The following is a 26,507-nucleotide window of genomic DNA, read 5'->3' on the forward strand; positions in this document are numbered from 1 at the left end:
GGATCCAATCTAATAAAACTTTCTCTGCATATGCAAAAATCCCACAAGCTTCAAATAGGAACTGAGCAAGACCTTTCCCACTTTGTTATGTCCTCATGTCTAAAACATCAAAACATTTGAAGCAACACAATTTATCTACAGCAAAACTATAGAAATGATGCAGTACAAATAAAGACAAAAATCACTTTCCTGATGTCAGGAATGGGCTAGGTTCCTATTTTAACCACTTCCTTTGACAGCTATTTGCCTTTGGCTCCTCCTATCTGTATCTGCTGCTATGCAACACTAATTACATAGCAGTTATAAGGTGGGAGGGGCAAATAAAACAATAAGGAGCAGCTTGGATAGTGGCTGTTGTGGCCATGTTTACCTTGTGCTTTTGTGACAGCAATCATTTTGTGCTCCCCCAATATTCCTGATTTTTTTGGCGTGCTTAGCTTGGAATTTGGATAATGATTTAGTTTTGCAGTCTTCTTCATTTTTTGACCTTCACTGTATGGCTGCTGCCAATTTTTGGATTTGCTTTTGTTGATGCTTGTGCTTCTGCTTAAATGTGTTACCTTACAGTGTACAAACTTCTGCCAATTCCCTTGATTATGGACTTTGTTAATAAACGAACTATGTTTTACTAATTTTTCATGACTCTTCAAATTGGCTTGTGCTAAAGTAATGGCATGCTCCATCTCTTGAGGGTGACAGTGCACCACCTTGCGCACTATTCTCACATTGCTGCATCTTCGTCCGAGAGTAGTTTACCATCTGTGAATGCATGTTTTCAACAAACTAAGTCAAACCAGATCATTACCAACAAAACAAAACAAACCTAACAATACTCCAGTGCTCACAATATGCATGAAATTTCAGTGTCATCAATATAATTTATGATTTCAGCACTCAAGAATCAAATGTTCAGAAACTGCAGGTGTAAGCAATATGCCCCCTGACCAAATCATCAGAGGTCGTCAATCGCTTAGGAAGGCCGTCAAACTGTAAGAAAAAGGAGTGAGTTGACTATAGTTTTTTATAGAGCCAGTAGTGCACGATACTAGAGTGAACAGCTCCCCTCTGGCTCCTTTTTGTCAAATACACCTCAAAGGCATGTGAATGCAGCCTGATGAACACTACTACATAAGAGATAAAGTTGGAAGCTGCCAGTGAAACACTGACTTTGGAAGGAGGCATCATGTATGAAGCCTCATTCCTATCCTAGTAACAAGATGAGGAACCACTAATCAAAAAGAGGAAGATATCAGAGCCCTAAACCAGGAACATGGTGAAAACGATCACATAAATATCAATAAACAGCAGGATTGAAAATGATCAAGTTAGGTGGAGAAAATCTAAAGGAGAAAACGTCAAAACGTCACGCCTTTAAATTTCAAGACAAACCTTGAATAACTTTTGTGATGCTCAGATTTCTAACAATGTTCAACAAAAAGGATTTATTTACATAAGTCTACTAAATGATTTATATTCACTTGCAGAGGAGGTTCTCAAAGAACATTAATATGGCCTCCACACATCAACAGGAACAACCATAAATGATTTTTACAGTTTATCAACTCAAAGAAAAGTATTAGGACTACCTGTGGTATTCTTTGCCTAGGCCATAACTGTAGCCACTGTGACACACTTACTTTTTATTATTTTACAAAAATGTCCATCTTTTCCTTATAATTAAATACAAATGGTAGTGGCAGTCCTTCAGCAATGGGGACATAACTGAACCTTTGGTGGATGTAATATCAATCAAGGTTGCATCACTATTCTTCTAAACTTTTTTTTCACCCAATCTTCTAAGATTCCACAATCCAAATGATAAAGATAACTTTAAGGCAGGAGTTTGTCTTACTTATTAAATGAAGAGCAAGCCTTTCAGTCTTAATTTATTTTCACTCCAAAATCCAAACCACCTTAACAAATATAATTTAGCTTCAGTTTGTAATAATACCAGCAAAAGCACTCTGTAAATAAGAGAGGTTCAGAGACAATCATTAAAGTCTTTACAAAGTCATATCAAAACATGGGTAATGACAGCTGCCAGTCACAATAACTGTTCAAGGTGGATTATGCCAGTGGGCTTATATGAATTCAAATATCAGTAAAATTAAAGCGAGCAACATGAAAAAGCCAAACTAACCACCAACAATTCCGTAAATGGAAAACTGTGGCTCTGTGGAACACCTGGATCCATGCTTTAACACTGTGGATGAAAACAAATATCAAATACAACAATAATGGTGAAATGCTGTCTGTTGGCAGGGCGAGGTGATGACACATGGGGAAGACCAAGGGTGAAGAGTAAAGATGAAGAAATGTCAATCCAGACAAATAAAACAGAACACTTTTTAACACCTCTGAAGTGAATGTGCTATGTCCAGCTCCAGTAAACTTCATAAATCTGGAAACCACTTTAATTTCATCTTGAGCTCTGGTGAGTTCCATATAAAATAATTGCACGGGGACTGCTATTTTCTCCTTAAAGCTGAAACAGTGGCAGTAGCAAAACTTTGAAGGTTATCAGTTTCCATTAACTGCCCTTGGCAGGCAGAGAAATTACCAGGGTCAGCTCTAGTATAACAAAGTTCAAGTTCAAGTTGGGGAGCATGCACTGGTACAGTGTGTTGTTGCACCCACCACACGACGAAACAGCTTGGCAACCCCTCAGGCAGACACATGGTCCAGTCCCACTGTCCAGAAATGACCACCTATCTGCCACAGCCAGGTGTTACGTGGGCGTCCCCTTGGCCTGGTCTAGTCACTCAGGTCCCCAACAATGAGGATCCTACGAGCTGGATCACCCTTGGGGAATTGCGCCACATGGCCGTAGTGACGTAACTGACGCTCCCTCACAATGCAGATAATGTGCCTCATTCAGGATTCCATGAGCAACCGCTCATTTGACACAAAGTCAAACCAGCGGTACCCAAGGATTTTCCGGAGAGACAAAGTACCAAAGGAGTCCACTCTTTGTCTCAGGTTACTAGCTAGAGTCCATGTCTCATAACCATATACAGTACCAACACAGGAAGCACCAGAACTCTAAGGACTTGGAGATTTGTTCATAGGTTGATAGGGTCATTGTCACATAGGGAGAGCAGAATGAAAATCATACTTGCATCAGCTAATCAACAAGCAACATGTCACCCCTCTCTGGCACCATGATTAGGAAGTACAACTTTCCTTACCTCATAATGTCTGTCCTGTTTACCTGACAAATCTCTGAATGCATTGATGCATGAGATTGCAGTCCTTGACGCTGTGGAAATTAATCTGCTACACAAATCTATCTTTCAAGAATGCCAACTATCAATTACACACAAACCAACAGTACTACAGTATACAGTATAGTGAGATCAGGAATAGTTATGACTTAAGTGAGCAATAATAGAACTATAGACATTACAAGAATTTATAGCATTAAAATTGACAATATAATTAATATGAAAAGGATAGGAGTTAAAAGTGACTTCACAAACTGACAGGTCAGGTGCCTTTAATTCACAGTTTGAGTAAAAGTAGTCACTCATCATCCATTTTACTTGCCTAAAGAAGGCAAATGCAGTGCCGTTCTTGGCAAAAACTGGATATCTGAATTTTCGTCACTTGAAGAAAGTGAACATTTTCTTATTTACTTCATTCTTCCGTCGGCCAAACTTGGCGTCATCTCAGAACAGAGACATTTCGAAACTGAAGCCGAACGCGAGACTCCGACGTGTATTATCCGGAAGTGATACAGCAAATCAGAGAGTAATGCTTTATTATTTTCAAACCGAGTCGTCACTTAAATTCCTCGACTGACTCAGCACTTCGACTCGGGTAGCACACGTGAACCATTAAGGCACCATTATTTTAGAACCCGTAGTCGTATTTCCCTGGGGTACTTTTACAAGAGCGTGCACGCTCAAGGCTGTCATGTATCAAAGAGCCTCCAGCAGCCATTCACAGGCAACGCGTGGTCAATACATGTAACCAATCAAATGTGGATTATTGACATATTAATCCGGTGATAGCACGGTATAACATTAATCGATTTAGCCTATTTCTATAAACTACTCCTGTTTGGTAGGAAATTTGATTACTCTCTTGGTAAGGTTTACGTAAGTACCTTACAAAACTAGTCGACGTGAACTTTTGTACTCGAGTGTACACTACCATTGACAGTTTAAATGGCGAATCATGGTAGCGGACGCAACTTTACACGCCCATTCAAAGTTGTGATTGGTCCATATTTGCATTTTCTAGGCCCTCTGACGTCTTTCCCCGCCTCCTCTCTGCTTTTTTCCTGCTCTTGAAGTGGGTAGGGCTTAGTCTGGGGTAGTTTGAAAGAGTAGTTGGGCGGGCTTTTCTTAGACGGGAGTCGGGGAAACTGCCTAGTGAGTGTTGGTGGCGCACTTCTTCAATTTTCTTTGGCTGCAAACCCCAAACGATAAAACTAACTTGCGTGCATTCGCGCAAGACATAAAGGCACTTTTTAAAAATACGTATGATTTATAGTCACGTTTTAAGGTGTTTAATATATCTTTTCTAAAATCATGGATGCGTATGATAATGTAAGTTCGACAACAGACCCTGAGGAACTCGGGAAAGTTCATGAAGGTGAAAGCGACGAAGACGAACAGCAAGACGACGTGGAATTTGGGTCTGACGATGAGATTTTAGACTTAGTTGGCAAACCCAGCGACTCCGTGACTGCAGCTCCGGATTCTACCAAGTTGGAGATTAAGAAGCCGATTCCAGCAGAACCATTAGAAGAGCCCCGGCACCAAGAAAAAAAGGAAGAGATGCTGAAGCCTGTCGCCGGGGAGGTGGCTACTCCGCCCGCGCCCTTGGCTCCATCATCCAGCTGTTTAGGTAAGCAGGCGCAGCAGCAGTCTGATGTCCAGACGTAGAAACATAATCCCCTCTGCTTTCTTCTTAACCATCTTATTAAAAATGTGTATATGGATAAAATGGCAACATCCATTACTGGCATATTTTATTACATGAGAAAATGTTTATAATTGAGGATAAAAAACAATTGATAATCATATTAAGGATGCTGCATGTAGTTGTGATTTGCCGCAACTTCTTTTGTTAACCTGTTAGAGTTGGTCCGTCTCGCCACATTTTTATAGCCCGAGTCTGCAGCATTGTCACTGGAGGTTTTGTGTTTTGAAACCGATGTCTATCTAGCGATCATAATAAACGGCTCGATTTTTTTCTGTAGACTGTGATTGTTGCGTTGGCCCGGTGTTGGATGGCTTTTGGAAGGGTTGTCAAAAATCTCACCCATTCGACATAATTGGGGTGCCATACACAAGTGTGAAGCACAACAATGAGCTCAGTGAGTTGGCACTTGCTAGCTGTGCTGAACGCGTTGGGGTGCTAAGTTGTCATTGCTTTCCTGTTTCGGTGTTTTAACTTGGTACTGAACAAAGGGCAGCAATACTTGCTTTTTGTATGGTCCTTTTTGCATATACGTAAGTAATCATTTAATGGCTGTGAGGAGTTCGGATTTCATCATACAGACAGTTCCCGAGAAGCGTGTTTGTTGGCCCGTTTGGGACAATGTCTTTATAAAAATGAGTCGCCAGCCGGAGAGAATCGACTTGCGGCCTGCTTTTAGTACTCGCCCGCAGATTTCGGGGTGTGGTTCAGTCCTTTATGTCCTGCTGGGATGGGGGAGGGTTAAACGAGTTTTGGCTTCATCAGGCTCGCCCTCACTAGAGACGAGCATTAAGACAATGGTGCTCGAGTTTAATGACGAGAACGAATACATCGAGTGCAGTAAAAAGTCACAAGCACGAAACGTATTGCGTCGCCCCCGAGCATGTGCATTGTCGTTTAGGCCTGTTGTTAAATTTATTCCTTGGCGAAAACCAGTTCCGCATGCGATGGAGACTCCACACACCGGCCTAAACGGGTCAGCTGGAGCTATGTGGTTATCACCTGCAGCTGTTATTTTAGTATTGCTTGATGAATTCGCCTTCCAGGTTTGCTGTCTTTACTTAAACAAGAGAGCAGGGATGTGAATTAAGTCATAGGTGCCCACACCTGCTGTAGGTTTTTGATAAATTCCCTTTTTTTTTTTATTGGCCGATTTTGTTAAGTCTCGTAAGGTCACACAGTAAGTGGCAACCGGTTATTAATTACTAGCACGCGAGAGTCAGTCACACAGTGAGAAGTGCTGGTGAGAACATAATACTTTTTGAGTGCGTAGTTTGCTTTTAAAAATGCAACGTTTTAAAACTACCCATCTAATTTAAATAAAGTTATCTCACTTCATTGGGCAAATTTATTATATATATATATATATATATATATATATATATATATATATATATATATATATATAGCAAGCAATCTGGTTGAATTAACCAGCAGATCTCATCCAGTGGGCATGACCATATTTGGTTTCTCTACGTTTTTAAATGTACATTTACTTTTAAATAAGGCTTACCATTGAACATGAAAAGTAACTAATATGCCCAAATGTTTACATTTTCAGAGTGGGGTGGCATTTTAACTACTTGATGATAATCTCTCAGCTACAAAATCCTTTGTATACAAGAACACTATATTAAAAACGGTCATCATTTACACCCATGGAATATCCTGCCTTGAAACAGTGTGATAGCTGAGAGGTTTCACTTGTCCTAACACCTTGTTCTGTATGTCTTAAGGAGTATTATCTTAGGTTTGTAACCTTGATCTTTGGAACATTCAGACACTTTCTTTATTAAATGTAAAATTTTAATGACAGTTGAAAAACTCCTCAGATTTAGCTCTCTGTAATGGACTCAACCTTGCTTTTTTGTTCCAGAGTTTTATATTAGTTTTGATTTCCAGATGCATTGCTCACATTTCTTGATGTCCAGCCTTTTTCCACACTATTCCTTGTATTTATCAATAATGCCTTTATATCTATCGTTTTACATTATAAATGTAGTCATTAGGTTGTAATTGTTTTGTAAAAGCACTTTGTGACTCTGTGTACTTTTAATGTCATTGCGTGACATGAAGTTTGGCCAAATTTGCCTTAAATTACCGTAGCAAAGAGAAAGGGGAAATGGAAAAACGTTACACGCATTTACACTGCCCGAATTTAGAAGTTCATGGCAGCAGTGTAGAAAGACATGCTAAACATTGTTCAGAGAGACAAGTTTAAAAATAAAAAGGAGTAAACACCTTTAAACATGTGCTGCTAGCAAAAGATGTGTATGTAAAAAAGTAATAAATGTTCTGTACTACACAAGATTAAAATGACTTGCAGAACTATTAATAGTGGTATAAAATAAGCATTTTATAGACTGACTAGCAAAATACCTGCGCTTCGCAGTGGCAAAGTACTGCCTTAAAATTTTTATTAAGAAGAAAATTAAGCCTTTTTAAACTGAGGGAAAATATACCAATACAGTGATCCCTCGCTATATCACGCTTCGACTTTAGCGGCTTCACTCTATCGCGATTTTTTTTTCTCATACATGCTTACTTCACTACGCATGCGCTTTCTGAGAACTTTTATCTAAGCCCCTCAGTGGCTCCTAAACGTGATGCTTTTTCTAAGCCTTCTGACAATAAAACTAAGTGCCGGAGGAAGATGCTTGCTATCCAGGAGAAGGTGAAACTCGTGAATATAATCAAAGATGGCAATACCCTACAAAAGCCTCCTCGCGCATATGAAAAGACAGCACCAGCAACTGCCTATCAAGATGTTCTTCAGCCGCGCACCCAGACACCCACTGCCTACTCTTAGTACTCCTTCAGCGGAAGAAGACAACGATGCACCTGCTGAATATACTGCACCACCTGAAGACTCTCCTACTGAGGTTGTGCCTTCATAGGTTAGTGGTTGTGTGTAAGAACTGTGTGTGTTTGTGTGCAATTAAATGTACGGTACAATAATCTACTATATAAAAGCGTTCGAGATTGTCCTTCCGTCCCATGAGTGCAAAGCGTAGCGGTATTCCGCTTATCACAGACTTACTACTTGCGGCTTGAGGTACGAAGCGATGCAATGTGAGCAGAGTTCTGCTGCTCCCATCATCCCCTTGCTTTTGTGCACAATGCGCTGGAAAAATAGACAAAATTATGTTTCTGGAAATAATTAATGTTGATGGAGTACAAATGCCTCACCGCGTAGTAAATATCAGGGGAGATGATGCTTACTTATTCTCATCTATAGCTTATTTAGTGCATGAAACTCCGTCTTTAACGGTACAAATACGAGGGGATAAAAAAACGTAGGTTTTCGGGAGATGTTATGAATGGGCACTTTAATGTTCTCATTCCCTACACTTACATGGCTGATGTACACATGGAGTGCACATAAATTGAGGATAAAAGTCGGTCGCCTTAAAAGGCGGGTGAGCCTAGTAATATATTTGTAACGTCTTAATATGTCTTATTTTCTCTTATTTTGTCTAATATATTGGGTAATACAAGTGTAATGGTGACTAAAGTGTGTTATTTCATGTCTAGAGGGCTCTAATAATGTTAAAAAACGTATTTAGAAGGTCGTAAACTGGTTTTCTATATACTGCAAAAATATTCGATTTATAAATAAAGAATCCTACTTCGCGAAAATTCATTTATCACGGTAGAGTCTGGAACGGATTAACCGTGATAAACGAGGGTTCACTGTAATTATTTGTTAAGGTTTTTTTTGTATACCACATTGTGAGTTCAGCCCTCCAGTTGTAATATGACCAAGCTGTGCGCTGAGCTTACTCTTGAGCATGCAACGTACAGTTGGCCATGTGAACAGTAATCTTGTTTCAAATCCCACAGCTTGGATTGCTGCTGTCATAATCGGTTTGAGTTTCATGGTTTGTTTCAATTACGACAGTATTTGTAGGACTTGTGTTGAAGAGACATTCGGCATCTGTCAAGCGTAAGTATACAACCGGTTTCATCGATAATTTCACATCCAGCTTTTGAGAGTTTAAACATTCATAAACATTAAAGTGTCCACTACTGAAATCGTTACCTGTGAGTTTAAGATGTTTAAGAGGCATTGGCGGTTGTCGAAAGGTGTGAAATATTTGCCCATTTCGGTACACTTGAAAGCGACAACTGAACAATTCAGCGGCAGCCATCAACTCACATGCAGAACCATAGGTGAAGGGCTTAAGCATTTCACTCTTATAGTGCTCCTGTGTAATATAATTATCTCCTGTACCGTCATCAGTCCATACCTTGAACCTGTCCCAGTCATTCAATACATAAGACACAATGTTCCTCCGGATATGAAGAGTGAGCCTGATATGGCCGTGCAGTATGTAACAAAGAGAATGGAAAAGGTACGGTTGGAATGATAAAGGAAATGATAAAAGAAATGGGTACCTGAACAATGTAAAGTAAGTCTAAAATACCTACACAATAACTATAATCGTAATAAATGAACAATAAAACCGCGGAGAAGCCATGGATTAAATAAAAAGGCTGTAGTTATCAGCAGGGAGACGTGAATCCCGTGGCAAAGCAAGGAAGGGAATGTAGAGACCGGAGCGACGGATGGCCTTATATAGGCAGGCAGCCAACAACGTGGGAGGCGTTGGGATGGGGGACCCAACGCCGCCTCACATGGTGACCGAGCTGCAGGCTATGGACGTATATATGTACGTAAGTAAGATTCAGTTAGCGCTGGGAACCCGCGTACCAAATTTCTTGAAGATGGGCCCATAAGTAACAAAGACCGTTGAAAAGTTCAATATGGCGGCCGACAGTGGCATCATACCACCGAAATAAGTACGTACATTGGTTTCGGTTAGCGCAGGGAAGCCGCCTACCAAATTTCGTGAAGATGTGGCCATAAATAAGAAAGTTCAACATGGCGGATGTTGTCTACTGTCATGACCGTTACACGTAGAATTTCGAAATGAAGCCTGCTTAACTTTTGTAAGTAAGCTATAAGGAATGAGCCTTCCAAATTTCAGCCTTCTACCTATACGGAAAGTTGGAGAATTAGTGATGAGTGAGTGAGGGCTTTACCTTTTATTAGTATAGATAATCTAAGAGATTTGAATATAACATGCACTGACTGGTAGGCTGGAGGCAGGGAGAATAACTTGTAAAGGCTGGCATGGACTGTACGGGTATAGTCATGAAAAGACCGCAAACCCAATCAGATGCACTGGAGGCAAAAGTAATACAAAAGAGGGTTTAGCAAAAATCAAGATTAATGATGAGTTACAGTCTGCAGTTTAAAGTCTTAAGCCCCCTGGGCATAAACAAGTAGTCAGATGAGGTCCTAACTGCCATGTGTACCAGTTGGTCTACTTATCCACTGCACATTTATTGTGCTTCCTGATTGTCTTTCAAAATACCACAACTTGGGCCTCATGTATAAATGGTGTGTATGCACAAACATGTTGAATACACCCATTTCCAGGCTCATGTTGAGATGTATGAAAACTAAACTTGGCGTAAAGCCACACACTTTTTTCATAGCAGCCTCACACTTTGCGTACACACGTTTCTGCTCGGTTTTGCAAATGGCTGGCACCCAGTGTCAGAGCAGTGCACAGAATAGCCAGACTATTCAAAATACCAGTGCTGCTTTAGCGTTGTTAGAAGACATTGCAAATGGAAGAATTAGAAGGTAGCATGTATTTAGAGGTGAAGAAGACTTGGATTCCAAGTCATTTTTGATTTCCAAGAGCTATCCTCGTAGAACACTAGGATTTATACTTGATCTTTTTATGATAAAATACATAAAAATATGTATACTACATTTTACAGATAAATTTATTAACTTCATTTAAATAATGTTTACTGTTAATTAAACATGTGGGGACACGGTGGTACAGCAGTCCTGCCTTGCTCTCTATGCGTGCTGGGACTGCTAAAACCCTGAATGGATTGATGGATGGATGGATGGATGGAATGTTTTAACCTGTTTAATGAAGATTTTTGAATGTTACTTAAGTTTTGAAGAATCTGCATTCTAAGCCTAGAGCTGGTTTGGCATTTATTATAGACGGTTATTGTGTGGCGATCAGTTACATGGAGAAAGAAATGCAAGGATAGGAGTTGAGGGTTGGTACATTTGACAGAGACGGTACTGCTGCAATAAATTATTACATCTATTGTCGCGTGGAAGGCAGGAACAATCCCTGGATGGGGAGCTAACCCATCTTTACCACTGCGCCACAGAGCCCAGCCCCCACATGTTTAATACATGCATGTATTCTGTGTGGTGATCACTGCCTGCATGCTCCTGTTGGCATAAGAGAGAACCTACATTTAATGTTGCTTTAGTTATGATAGGAACACTCGCCTTTTCACGTTGACTTTGATATCTGACCATTTCAATTTTGGCACTGTGTGACTTTCTGAACTTGAACCTTTTGAGTGCTTTCATTGAACGGATGGGGCTATTTATATTGATTTGCATATCCAAATATGCTTAATTTGAGGAGGAGCTGTTATGGGGCTCTAGGTATATGTGCATCTGTGCTAAAATTCATGTTGATTGTGATTTATGAATGGGAAGTGCATGAAACATTGCTTACGCACAGTTATATGCACCTTAAGTTTTGTGTGTTTGTAGATTTCTAGTTTTGTCCATACTCAATGTTTTAGTGTGAATTCTATGCAAGGCGTTATACATTAGGCCCCTTCTCTCTTTCTCTGGCCCCAAACTCCTCTCTTAAGCAGAGTCATCCTACTCCTCTACCTAAGATCTCAAGGCTCAAAAAACTTAATTAACAGAAAGAAGCTTTTAAGCCCCAGCAGTGCCTTACTTCTGGAGTCCCAGGCGACATAAATGAGCCTTTTGGCCACACATCCAGAACTCCCTTTTGCATTCCCAGGTGTTCCTGACTTGTCCTATCAAACCCACCATAAATAGGCTGTTCTTGAGTTACCAACCCATACTATATGCTCTGTACTTTATTTATTTTTTTTGAAAATTTAAAAAACCTGGATTAGGTCACCATGCAATCTGCTCTGCTCAAGAACCTTTATTCTCCCAATTCTGTTGGTGCGACATGTCTGTAGAGAGGGTGGTGTGTCACATAGTTTACAGCAGGTGAATTGGTCCAATGAAGGGGAAATGGAAAGACTTCAGCAGCTGTTAAAGTGGTGCCATGTAGAAAATTTTGGAAAGGATAACTGAAAATGAGTTGCAATGCAAACTTGCCAGGCATTTCATTTCCTAAGTTAACTACAACAATGTATAGTCATTGGAAAGCAAAGCAACCAGCAGAAGTTCCTTGTTCTTGAACAGATTTACATGCAATGACTAGGGTTGTCATCAGTCTTGTGATTACAGAAATGCTGAACAAGCTAGAGTGAATAAGAGGAGATTCCAAAATTAATTTTTTTTTTTGCTGCTGGCACAATTGATAAGAGTATATTGATGAATGTCTGCTACATCTGTGTGATTGGAGAGTGGTTTTTCCACTGCATGACTTGCTCTATACCAGCTATGCTCTTGTCACCCTGATGTTGATGTGATGTTCCAGTGTGATTGAGCCGCTTTTTTTTTTTTAAATTCTAAATGACTTGATCGGGAAATTTGAACTCAAAAGACATATATATATATATTTTTTTTAAAGCCTTGCAGTCCTGTAGTCATAGTGCTTCTGTATGCAAAGTATTATGCTACTTTGAATTCTCACATCATTTTGTTGTTCTGTAAATGGAAAGCAGCAAGGAAGACTTTAAAAGAAAGAGCACCAAAATATTGAGTTTTGCATTGAAGAAAATGGAGTGGTAAACTGAGAGAAAGAAATCCCAAACAACATCCTTGGGGGTTTTGTGTTGTCCATCTGTAGTTGGAAAGGAGAGGGACTCTGCCACCAGAGATGTACATTTTTGGCAGAAAATAAGAAGAACTGCTTTAATAAGTTCAGAATATTAATGTGAAAGGTAGTGGTTGTTATAATTTGCCTGTTTGATTTGCTACAGGTTTTATGTCGGATGCTTTTCCTGACAAAAAAAATCCCCAGTTTACCCGGGCTTGGTGCAAGCACTGTGACTGCACTGGATTTTTCGATCCTCATGGCTGGGTCAATAAAATGGTAGTGAGACTAGCTCTGTTGTATTGTTTTGGAGATGGAGGCACTGACATAAAGATAGGAGGCAGAGTGGAAGACACTATTGTTTTTGCTTGGATTAACTAATATAGGCAGGATTATACATGAGTATTTAAAGACACTACAATACAATAGTGACCAAGTGAGAGGGGCTAGATTGAGATGGTTTGGGCACATGCAGAGGAGAGATGCGGGGCACATCAAGAAAAGAATGTTGAGATTGAACCGCCAGGCAAGAGGAAGGTCAAAGAGGAGGTTTATGATTGTGGTGAGAGAGGACACAAAGGCAGTCGATATGGCAGAAAATGATGTTAAAGACAGGGATAGATGAGATGGGTGATCTGTTGTGGTAGCCCTAAATGGGAGCAACTGAACGAAGAAAAAGTGGCTGTTACAGTATACCATGGTTTAATTCCCAACAGTTATTATACAGCTTCATATTTAGTTACTGTAACTTACACATTACTGTGTTTTCAAATTGAATGCTGTGTTTGCTATATAAATAAATGTTGTTGTTGTTTGCTAAAAACTATGTAATCATATATGTGTAGCATACAAACTGGGTACCAAGTGCATTAATAATACAAGTGTGATGGAGGGCTTTGGCGGTGGTTGAGGGAATCCTTTTCCATTGAAAAGGACCAAGTCTTATGTATGGCTTATTTCAGTTTTTAGAATATTTTGAAAAGAAATTAATCAAGGACGACTACTCTATCTGCAGAACATGAACTTTAGTGAAATGAACACCTTGAATTCAATGAATCATGTTCAAAAAAGTCATTCACTGCTTTACAACAAATTCAAGATAAGGTATACTTTAGTTTAGCTTGCTAATTTCTTATCCGTATGCTTATCAGAAAGCTGTAGTTTTTATGTGTTCTAATAAGTATTTGATTACACATGAAGGGGTTTAAATTTGTCACAGGAATGTGGGAATCCCCAACAAATTGAGGAATTCCCTCAAATTGTAATTTTTTTTTTTTTAAAAAGCATGCATTTCATTCAGATGTTTATTTGGTAAGCAATTTCTCTTGCTTGTTGCAAGAATATTCATCTTTTTAAAATAATTGTATAATTTTGCTTTATTTATTATTTAGAAATATATTTTTTCATTGTGTGCATTTTTGTAAAGTTCACTTGTGTAAAATGTCACATCTGTATTGCAGTTGTTCCTGACTGGAGCAGGAAGCTGCAGAGTTTAGCAATAGAATGTTCAATGGAGCTGTGCAATTGCACAGCTGGAGTTGAAGATGTACAGTGCCTTTTGTGTAAACTGTCTTAGAAGGAACACAAACTTAAAATGAAGACTAAAATTTTAGGCAGATACTATTTTCTTAATCAACTAGTTCCTTCCCCTCCACCACATTGAGTGCTACCATGCTATAATCAGTGATTTTTCAGTTCTAATATTAATTGTAGTTTTAGTTTTTATTTTATTTTATAAAATTTTTATTTCATTCTAGTTTTCAGTGGAGTCAACAATTTTTATTTAGTTCTGTGTTTAAAATGTTAGTTTTTATTTTATTCTGCCTTTTTTACATAATAGTACAATTTTTTAGTTTTTTTTTTTTTCTGTTGCAAGACTACAAATACTGGCCTACGCATATTTCAGTGCAAGTTATGTTTCCGTCAACAAAATACACTCACAGTTCATAATGCTGTTAAACACAGCTCTACTATCAATGGTCAAACAGATTAAGTGGCCTAATGAGTACAGTCAGCAAGATCAAATGTTTTACCCCAAGAAACCAGTCTGTGCAAACACGTTTCTGTTAAGCTTTAAACAAGCACACATTTCAAGTGATTTGTTCGTGTTGCAACGATGTCCGTTGCACAGATAGCCACATAGTGACAATATTCGTTTGATGGTGCACAGACAAGGTCCTCATCTACTGGTGCCAACAGACTGTATGTTGACGATTTCTGCTGGCAGTACCGAAGCAGTGAGGTTCATGGCTGGTGAGGCACTGACTCCTTCAGAGTTACAAATATATGAACCCAAGAGTAGCTTATTCACTATTCAGTGCACACTGAATAGCATGAATAGTGAATAGCATGCACAGTGACTGCTGGTTATGTTTTATATCTTATCCGCATTCTTTACACACAAATAGGTAAGGCATATATTTGGATAAGAAAAAACGTTACATTTATCGCGGCGAGAGAGAGCGGAGAGAACACATTTATTCTGCACACGCAGTGTGTTAAGTTTGCCGAAATGAAAGTGGTGAACAAAAAAAGGATTTTGATTTTGACCTTAATTGAAATACTTCGTTGTTTTTAAAATCTTTTAATTCTGATGATTTATTCAATTTTAATACAGACTGTTCAACAAAAGGATAACAAGAAAAACAAAAGAATATTTTATTTAAGGTCAAAATTTTGTTTTTAAATATTGAATTTTTTTTGTCCTAGTCTGATCCCATTTTTTATAAAACTGAAAACCATTTGCGGTCTTCTTACCTTTATTTGTAAATGCACCTGTCCTTCTCCACGAAAATTTCTGTCAATTTCTTGTAAAAGTCCACATTATTTTCCTTTAGTTTTAAAAGTCTTAATCTTCCATTTTGTAGTCGGTCTGAACAAAAAATAAAAATAAATGAACTGCTGCAGTGCACTTGACTTTCTGATATCACTAACGTTTTGGTGTTTAGAGCCTCTGCGTAGATACTGTCAGCCTCACCTTGTGGCTTTTCACTGCGGTTTGATGTCCAATCAGCAAGAGTAGATATTTCACACGCATTCATTAAAGATACTAGCCAGACTGTGGAAAGTCAGTGTGTATTATAAACGTGTGTGCAAACATTATATTGTTGACATACAGAGAGACAGCAACAGGCTTGCACTAATTGCATGCATCAACCCACTTTATGAGGAAGAGCACAGTCCGAGGTGAGGTGAGGCTTGTCTTGCAAAGTAGGTTTGGTGTATAAAGAAGGATGGCTATAATGAAACGAACCTTGTCCCAGCTGTGAAATATGGTGGAGTTTCTGTGATGTTGTGGGGCTGTTTTTCATCCAAAGGCCCTGGAAACATTGTTAGGGTACATGGCATCATGGACTCCATGAGTTACCAGGAGAGTTTAAATCAAAACCTGGCTGCCTTAGCTTGAAAACAAAAACTGGGTCGTCATTGGATCATCTAGCAGGATAATGATACAAAACACATGTCCACAATCAATCCTGCAATGGTAAACTGACCATAAAATCAAAGTTCTGTCATGACCATCTCAGTCCCCTGACCTGACCCTATTTGAAAACCTGTGAAGTGAGCTGAAGAGTAGAGTACACAGGAGAGGGCCTAATACCTTTGATCTGAAGAGATTATGTAAAGCAAAATGGTCTCCGGTGCCATGCTCTGTATTTTCCAACCTTATAAAAGGTTACAAGAGAAGATATTGTGCTGTTATATTGGCAAAGTGAGGTTGTACAAAGTATTAAAAATACATGTGCCACAATTGTCACCCCTGCATTTGTCAGAAATATTTATTCCTTGATGTGGAATTTGAACTTGTTTCAATTAAAAGTCAGATGTTTATCTTTTTTTTTTTTTTATTATTTTATTTCGTCAGTGCAAGACGACGGTGCTTCGTAATTTTTTTTTCGTTCTAACCCTTCTAATTTTTATGAGGGTTGCCAATAATAGTGGAGGGCTCTAATTTAAGCTTCACTTCATGAAATAAGTAATCTATTTAACTTGCATAACTCGCTGTAAAGGCAAGCAGTTTAAAATTCACATTGACAGCTTAATTCTGGCTTTGATAAATACAACACTTAAGCAGTTAACACAATTTTTTTAAAAAAAACTTAACCATTTGCCAGATGAAGTTGATGCCCAAAGCTGCATCCTTTGCCACTTCACCGTTTGCACCACTTTGATATCATTGCTCCTATTGTTGGTTGTAATAGCAACGAGCCTGTTTTCATCCAGCTTGTGAGGGTATCTTGCTGAGCTTTGGCTATGTGCTCCCCAGTTTGTTTTTCAGGGAAATAGCTTGTTTGCGGACATACACGTTTAACAGTAGAATTCCTGAAGCCTACGAAAAAGCTCAGAATCCCTTTCCACCTTAAATTCCTTTGCACCTCTCCATCAGCATTTTTTGTTTTGTAAATGTGTCGATCAGCACAAGCAGCCTGCTATCCAATCTTCAGCTCCCAGTCTCCCCACCCCCTTTGATGGAGCTCACCTCGGGCAAAAGGTTCTCCTAGCTGAAGCCAAGTCTCCTTATCTGCATGTGAGGTGCCTGGAGTTGTATAGGGTAAATACAGTATATAGTTATTTGGAATACATGCATTTCATGTGTGTTCCTTGTCTACAAAAATCTGGATAATTGTAGGATCAAGAGAATTCGAGGCAAGAAATGCTGAACACATGACTAAAGCAGAAACTTTTTCCATGTTATAGTAATAATGACGTGAAGTGTATAACGTGTGAAGACTTTAGTCCAAATATCAAATAAACACATGCACTGTTATTCAAGAATATAACCCAACGAAAAAAAATCATTCAATTTACACGTTGCTGTCAATGAGTTACAAACCCAGATCTTTGTAGACATGGAACACACATGAAATGTATGTATGAAATGTAACAAACTCTGGACACAACTTTTAAATAAATTCCCAAGCAGATGTGATAAGGCAAAACGAATAAAGTCTACTTTGTATTTTATTTGCAAAAACCTTCATCCAAATACCGTATTTGAGAATGCAGGATTCTACAACAGTACTTATACTCTCGAGTCAAAGTACGTTATTCTGTCTCAATTAAGGCTATTTTGATAATCGATTAATCAGGCAATTATTTTGTTGATTATTCGATTAGTTGGGTTGTTTTAAAAAAAATCATTTGAAATTAAACGCAAAAATTCATGAAATGGAACTTTTCACCAAATAAACAGATTTGTGTAAAAGTTTCAGAAATGTATTTTTATATGAGCTACCTGTAGATATTTTAAATACAGGTTTTAATACCACATTTTTACAATAATTTTTTAAAGTAAACAGTAATGAATAGAAATAAAACATTTGGTAGCGCTTCTGGCTCTGGTTGTACAATTTGCACACACACTTTCCTTAATGTTCAGTAAGTTAACTAAACTTGCAATTTGGCTTATGTATTCAGAATCTCACTAAACACACACTTCAAAATTAAATATGTAATTTGAGTTAAGTTTGTTGCACCATTTTAACTAAATTAGTTTTAAGTCTGCTGTAATGTTTGAAATTAGTTGTCATATGCTGGGGAAATGTCCAGACAATTTTCCTTTTGCAGCAAAGCAAGTGGTTTCATTTGTGTGAAACTCGGTTCTCCTTTTGCTACATAATGTGCCAAGTTCATTTTAACTGAAAGTTAATTTCTTTTTGCATCACCATTCATCTTTTTTGAGCCTGGAAACCTTTCACCACCTCTGAACGAAGTAGTGACAATATTGCAAGTCACAAGGTATTAAGCCTAATGACGAAATCAACTAATCTATTAAAGTGATTGCTGCCATTGTATTTAATAATCGATTATTGTTGACAGTGTTGATTAGTTGTTGCAGCGGTAGCCTCAGTGCTTTTTTCACAGATTTAGCAGTTCCTGAAATATACAAAAACACTGGATTGGAATTAAAATGCTAACTCTGTAAGGGAAAAGAGTTTCCCTGACATGTGATTCTTGTACTTGGAGAGCCACATGGAGCTATGTTACAGTAACATCACATCATATAACGGAAAAATGGTGCTTATCCTCTTATACAGTGAAAACCTTAGTCATGCATGAAAGTCCTAGTTCGTCCCACTTAGTAATGGGGAATTGAAGAAAAAGATGCAGGTTAGGTGCATTGGCGATTCTAAATTGTCCCGTGTGTGTGTGAAAAAAAAACATCAATGAATTGCAACACTTGGACAAATGCAACACTTTAAAAATTGTAATACATATTGAACCTGCAGGCAAAAACATTGTAATATTGAATCAAATTCATTCAAATCTTAAGCATAAGCCTAGAAACAGGCTATATCTATGCTAAGCCTTACAAGTCAACTTAGGGCCAGTTTACACTTCATGCTCAGAACATGTATGTGCACGCATCATGGCTGCCTTGCGTTCCCAACATTTTTTTGATGCGTCCTTTGAGCATGTCCTCCGAAATTAATGCAATACGTGCACAAGTTGTAGTACTAACTAAAATAAGGGTGGCGTGAGTATACAAGTTTTGGTACTTGATTTTGGCATCGTTGTTTACTATGAACATGTAGCGGCAGGCTTGCAGCTTCAACAGGATCAATCTGTGTGCTTCGATGTTTGAATGGTTCGATGCGGTAAAACAAATCCATCAAACTTGAATGCTGGTATGCAGAAGTCTTCATGGAGCTTTTCTTCATCCATTTCTCTTACAGGCAATACAAGCCTCACATATTACCCATCATAATGATGCAGTACATTTAAAGGTACCACATACTGTCTTGACATTCTGTGTAGCTGTTGCCATTTTATTTTTTTGCACCTTCACAACAGCATCAGAATCCATATCATTTTTATTTTCAACATCTCTCTTACCTCAGCTCGCAGCGAAACCAGACGTTTTCTCCATGATGATTTCTCCCACGGACACCTGGTGAAATCCTCCAGATTTACTTAAAGAATGCAAATTATAGATAGTACGCTGCTTGCGTAGCAGTAGCGTCTTTAAGCTCATGTGTTGTGTAGGCTGCAAGTGTATCCTTGGCCTTAGAGTTAAACATTAATTAAAACCGTTCACATAAATTCATACATTAGAATAGAGTGATCTGAATAAATAAGGTTGTGTACATTTAAAGATCATGTTACATGTAGAATATTAAGCATTCATAGCAGTATTTATGGTCTGGTTGAAAGCTTTCATGTTTACTTGCTGTACAAAATGCTGAACTACTTTAAAAAAAAAAAAAAAAATTAAAAAATAAATAAATGCTGAAGAAACAAATATGAGGCTACAGTTTGTACAGTGTCTGTCAGATATGAACACATAACATTAGCAGAATCGACGATCACCCAGTTGTTGTTTTTAGTGGTCCAAAAAGGTGAAAATTTGGCGAATAAGGATGTTGTGGCAATACTTCAAACTTCAGCTTCTCCAGCAGTGTGTGAGCGGGCATTGTCTTGCAGCAAAAGGAGTTCATCCTTTCCAATGCTAATTTCATTAAATATTACTCTTTGCAAGTGTGTCTCCTCAATATACTGATGCTAAAATAATCTTTTAATGACATACCTGTCATGAAAAGTATATTGTTACAAAATAGTTTTTGTAAAAGAAAAAAGAAAACATTGTGACAATGATCTAATTATGATTTATTTTTAATATTGAATTTAATAAGCATTTAGTTTTCTGTTACTAGGGAGAAAATGTCAATGAGTAACTTTAGTTTATGATTATGCTAAGAATAATCGGGGAGTCTGACAATCGTATCATTCATTATATATCCCATGTTAAAATGGCTCCCGAGCCAATAAACCCCCACCCCAAGTTACACTGTTGAAATCCCCCTATCTAATAGACACAGACAATTAAGCTCTGCCTTTGTTCTCTCTTGTTGATTCAGAGGATGAATAGAAAGACAGTTTTCTTACTGGGGCTCATGTGTAGTGTTTATACTTCTCACAAATCTGCCGTGCTTTAATTTTTTATTTCCTTATTCATCATATCTCATCAACTTTGCTAAGTATTGGATGCCAAAAAAAGTTTGCCACTCGTAGCTAGCTGATCGCTCATAATGTTCTCATTCCATCCATGGATTATATATTTTAGTTTCTAATCTTTAATGTGATTGGATAAAATTGCCAATAGCATTGGCCTTTAAGTGCAGTTTCTTTCCTCTGGACAGAGCATATTATTAAATTGCCAAATTTTTGAATAAAACCTACACTTCTCACATTAACTTAATGAAATGCAAGCCACAAAATGGCCCCTTCCATTATAATGGCTGCTAGTTTTATTTTATCAGTCATGAAGCTCTTAGGCTAAAACATTGATTTCAGTCATTGTACTGAAGCATTAAAATATAGAAGCTCTATAAACGTGATTGTACTGTATTGACACTGTTCTTGGCCTTTAGTATAATTTTTTTTTTTTTTTAAAGCATAAAAAGTAAAATTGGGGACATAACTAGACAGTATTTACACAATATTAGCAGTTGTTGTGCTGTCCTGTGCATGCTTAGGTAGCCTTTTGCCATGATTAACAAACATGTTAAACCTGTCCTTTCAAATTGCAGTGCTTGAGTGAAACATGCTACCCAGGTGAATTTGTCAGTGATGGGTAAGGTGCCTCATGAAACTGCATAGTAACTTTGCCTGCGACTCCGTATATTTACGTAGTAGCAGTTACTTATCACTATGGCAGTAAGTTGCATGTCTGGCCGAAAAACTTGATCTGTAGTATCACCGCTTCATCTGTCAGTCTTTACTGTTATTAGTGCATTGCATACCTCTTGGTTAGAGCTACAGTCCAAATGTCATTTGTGAGTGTGACTGTATGCTGCATTCACATGTTTTCTATGCATGCAAATTCAAGCTTACCAAAGGCATTGCTTCCCAGTAGGGAAAAATTTGGAGAAGTCTTGAAGTAATGTTGATCTCTTTATCAGAATTTTAAAAAGATGATAATCTGGTCAGCCTAAAATTGGATTTTTGTAGTCAAATATGAGTCGTCTTCTTCTTTCGGCTGTGCCCATTAGGGGTCGCCACAGCAGATCATCTTCTTCCATATCTTTCTGTTCTCTGCATCTTGTTCTGTTACACTCATCACCTGCATGTTCTCTCTCACCACATCCATAAACCTTCGCTTAGGCCTTCCTCTTTTCCTCTTCCCTGGCAGCTCTATCCTTAGCATCCCTCTCCCAATATACCCAGCATCTCTCCTCTACACATGTCCCACCTCAATGCAATCTCGCCTCTCTGATTTTGTCTCCCAATCGTCCAACTTGAGCTGACCCTCTAATGTACTCGGTTCTAATCCTATCCATCCTTGTCACACCAGGTGCAAATCTTAGCATCTTTAACTCTGCCACCTCCAGCTCTGTCTCCTGCTTTCTGTTCAGTGCCACCGTCTCCAACCCATATAACATAGCTGTTCTCACTACCGTCCTGTAGATCTTCCCTTTCACTCTTGCTGATACCCATCTGTCACAAATTACTCCTGACACTCTTCTCCACCCATTTCACCCTGCCTGCACTCTTTTCCACCTCTCTTTCACAATCCCAATTACTCTATACTGTTGATCCCAAGTATTTCAACTCATCCACCTTCGCCAACTCTACTCCCTGCATCCTCACCATTCCACTGACCTCCCTCTCATTTTACACACGTTTTCTGTCTTGTTCCTACTGACCTTCATTCCTCTTCTCTCTAGAGCATATCTCCACCTCTCCAGGGTCTCCTAAACCTGCTTCCTACTATCACTACAGATCACAATGTCATCAGCAAACATCATAATCCACGGGGACTCCTGTGTAATCTTGTCTGTCAACCTGTCCATCACCATTGCAAATAAGAAAGGGCTTAGCGCTGATCCCTGATGTAATCCCACCTCCACATTGAATGGATCCGTCTCTCCTACCGCAGACCTCACCACTGTCACACTTCCCTCGTACATATCCTGTACAACTCTTGCATACTTCTCTGCCACTCCTGGCTTACTCATACAATACCACAGCTCCTCTCAAGGCACCCTATCATATGCTTTCTCCAGGTCCACAAAGACGCAATGCAACTCCTTTTGGCCTTCTCTAAACTTCTCTTATCAACATCCTCAGAGCAAACACTGCATCTGTGGTGCTCTTTCTTGGCATGAAACCATACTGTTGCTCACTAATCATCACCTCACTTGTTAACATAGCTTCCACTACTCTTTCCCATAACTTCATGCTGTGGCTCATCAATTTTATTCCCCTGTAGTTAATACAGTCCTGCACATCCCCCTTATCCTCAGACTTCCCCTCACTTTCCAAGATTCCATTAAACAATCTGGTTAAAAACTCCACTGCCATCTCTCCTAAACCCCTCCATGTTTCCACAGGTATGTCACTGGAACAACGGCCTTTCCATTTTTCATCCTCTTTACAGCTGTCCTTACTTCCTCCTTGCTAATCCGTTGCACTTCCTGATTCTCTATCTCCACATCATCCAACCTCTTCTCTCTCTAGTTATCTTCATTCATCAGCCTCCCAAAGTACTCTTCCCATCTGCTCAACACACTCTCCTTGCTTGTAAGTATGTTTCCATCTTTATCCTTTATCACCTTAACCTGCTGCACATCTTTCCCAGCTCGGTCCCTTTGTCTAGTCAACCGTTACAGGTCCCTTTCTCCCTCCTTAGTGTCCAACCTCTCATACAACTCCTCATACGCCTTTTCCTTAGCCTTTGCCACCTCTCTCTTCACCTTTTGCCTTATCTCCTTGTACTCTCGTCTACTTTCTGCATCTCTCTGACTATCCCACCACTTCTTTGCCATCCTCTTCCTCTGTATACTCTCCTTTATTTCCTTATTCCACCCCCAGGTTTCCTTTTCCTCCTTCCTCTGTCCGGATGTCACGCCAAGCACCCCTCTTGCTGTCACCCTTACTACATCTGCTGTAGTTTCCCAGGTGTCTGGTAACTCTTCACTGCCATCCAGTGCCTGTCTCACGGTCATGCTATACAAGTCCCTGTCTTGCACCCCAAAGCACAAGGCTGAGTCTCAGTACTTTAGCAAAACCAGCTTTATTCAGCTTGAAACCAGAACAGCACGGTTATTTATTGTAGCGGGATCTACCACTCTCCTATACACAGACACTGCAGTCAGGCAGGGTTGTGGCTAGGTTAGTGGCCAATAATACTGTTCCCTTCATTTGCAATGTTCCTTGCATCACCCATCAAGATGTTTTTGAAGTTGCCTCGGCAGCTATCTGCATGAGCTCTGTGAGCCTACTGTTGCCCCGGCAACAGATTAACAGTCTTCCACAGATGCGGTGATCACACTTTGGGATGCTCTTCGGCGTGTCGTCCCATTGGGGGAGGTCCCAATAGAGTTTAGAAACCTCATAACAGTGACTTTGCTTTTTCTTGAATGAGTGGTACACTAATAGGAATGTTTCTTGAACGAGCATCACTCAACCACATAAAAACTGTTTTTTTGACGTCTTCAGATGCAGCAGTTTGCATACGTTTGCAACCCAAGATTTTTCTTCTTTTTTTTTTTTGCTTGGTCTTTCAGGAAAGTTAACGGTGTTGATGGCAAAATTCCAAATTCACTGGCAAAGTCTTTTTTTATTTTGGCCGGAATCGAGAGCTGCAGAAGAATTTTTTGTAATGTGAACAAAATTTCGTTGTAAAGATATTCGTTGTATTGGAATTTTACCTGCATTTTCTTAATTAGTGAATAGTTTTTTTTACTAGTTAACTTCATTTAATTTATTTGCCATTTAGGACCCAGGCCTTTTAAATCAGTGCTGAGCAACATTAGTCCTGGAGGGCTGCAGTGACTTCAGGTTTTTGTTCCAACCCATTTTGTTTATGACATCATTCACTGCTGATAAAGCACTTATTGCTCAAGTGACATTTTTCTGCTGCTTTTTAGTTGTCTCCCTTAAGATTCTGAACCCTTAATTGCTTATTTTAGTCTTAAATTGATTTAACTGCTCCTTACTAGCAATAAGATGCAGTTGACAAAGGAACCAGCAGTTCTACATCTAGCTTTTCTCCATTTCCACCCATTGTATATGTATCATTCACTATTTGGTTTAATTAAATACTTGGAATGAAACTGAAGAGTAAGTGAGGATGACTCATGCATTTTAGGCCTCAAATCACTTGGGTGAGACATGCATCATTAGAGAGGGGGGAAAAAAATATGATTTATGAATGAAATGACATGATAGAGTTAAAACACTAACACTCAAAGGATGTGGTGTATGTTATACAACATACCTGGCAATGACAGCATTACCAAGATGCCAACCATCACACAAAGCATGACTCTTAAATTCTGCTTCGCACATTATTTCAGAGAATAAAGGAATCATATTCAGGTTGGCCACCTTGCCACAGTTATAGTTTGAAACATTTGAGCATCTTGTATCAGTTTTGTATTAATTAAATCAAGGCGATTTCTGTTTAGAAGGCAAATTCATTCTATGGCAATGACTTTATTACAACATGTTTGCTGTCTGTTTCACCAATTGCATTAAGAAAATCTGCATTCACTGCAGATTATGTTTTGATCTCTGCCTGCTCTGCCTGACAATAAGGAAATAGTTGGTATCATTAGGTTGTTCCTCAGATACACTTCTATGGAGATTGCATGACACAACTCGGATGAGTGTGAGATTCCCAACTGGTCGGCCAGTTCATTCTGGCAGCTTCAGTTGCTAAATGCTTAAGGTTGCTGGGTTTGTTGTACAACACACTGCATACCTTGTCTAATTTTTACTTGAGGCGATTGTGTATACCCCCTCAGAATCTGGCTCCTCACACCACTCACCAGCCTGTGAAGACTACAACATAACTGATAAAATTAGTTTACACTCTTAATGTAAGTTGATGATAATCCACTCAATAATTAACACCCCTAGTTAAAGTATCTTTTGGCCCTGTATATCAGTAAGGAGAGAAAATGCATACTCATAGCTGCCATTATGTAACGGATATGAATGAGCCAGTGTGTAATGCGGAAATGCTTTATTTATTTTTAATCATTAATATAGAATGTGACCATAGACATTGTCTATGCATGGAGTTTTTTGAGCACTTGCATTAAGAAGGCATCATTATCTTACTGGGAATTTCAAAGTTTTAGTTTTCCTCTATGTACCGTATATTAATATACAATAGGTAAAATCCGTGATCATAGCATTTTAAATTTATATTTTTGGCTTAGTATTTTAAAATTGGGCAAGGTTTATTGTTTAAGTTTCTTGTGAAGGGTTATATTTTCAAGTTTGAAATTTTCAACTCTGTCTTAAGTAAAAAGCACATGAATTATAAGCACTGTATGCTTTATAGACACATTACAAACAGAAGAAAAATGTAAAAACAACCCATAAAGTACAAATGTATATGTATCGCTTAATTGTTAATTTACATTGCAATAAATGGTTATTTTTGATGTAAATATTCAAATCTTAACTTGAGGAATCTGTAAATACAATGTATATGTGTCACACTTGAAGTTTACCACTGTTATAAGTAAACAAGAAGAGTTTATATTAGTGGGGTGCCCTAACCATACAGTGGTATGCTTTGGGGGACCTCAGGTTAAAGTTTGGATACCCTTGCAGTAAACGGTTTAGTAAACTGTTTACTGCAAGGGTATCCAAACTTTAAGCTGAGGTAAATGTAAACCGGGTTTACATTTAGTCAAATGATAATCTTATCCAAAAATGTTAATGCTGTAATCTAAGAGAAAGTATTTAGAACTAAGAAGTTATAATTACTTTGTTTACTTAGTCTCAAAAGTTTCTTAGTCATACTTTTTAGCTTAC

General features: G+C 38.6%; 1 protein-coding gene across 3 annotated transcripts in view; it reads left to right on the top strand.

The window, feature by feature from the left end:
• Positions 1–4,301: 4,301 nt before the first annotated feature.
• LOC120516427 (reticulon-4-like) overlaps positions 4,302–26,507 on the top strand; it is a 91,244-nt gene continuing 69,038 nt past the window's right edge. The window contains exon 1 of one of the 3 annotated variants that reach the window (XM_039738072.1): positions 4,302–4,854. In XM_039738072.1, coding sequence (XP_039594006.1) covers positions 4,536–4,854 — 319 coding nt within the window. In that variant the 5' untranslated portion in view covers positions 4,302–4,535. The remainder of the gene's footprint in view (positions 4,855–26,507) is intronic. The other 2 variants (XM_039738074.1, XM_039738075.1) reach the window with 2 other exon arrangements.

Source organism: Polypterus senegalus, chromosome 16 (assembly GCF_016835505.1).
Source record: "Polypterus senegalus isolate Bchr_013 chromosome 16, ASM1683550v1, whole genome shotgun sequence".
NCBI classification, from domain to species: Eukaryota; Metazoa; Chordata; class Cladistia; order Polypteriformes; family Polypteridae; genus Polypterus; species Polypterus senegalus.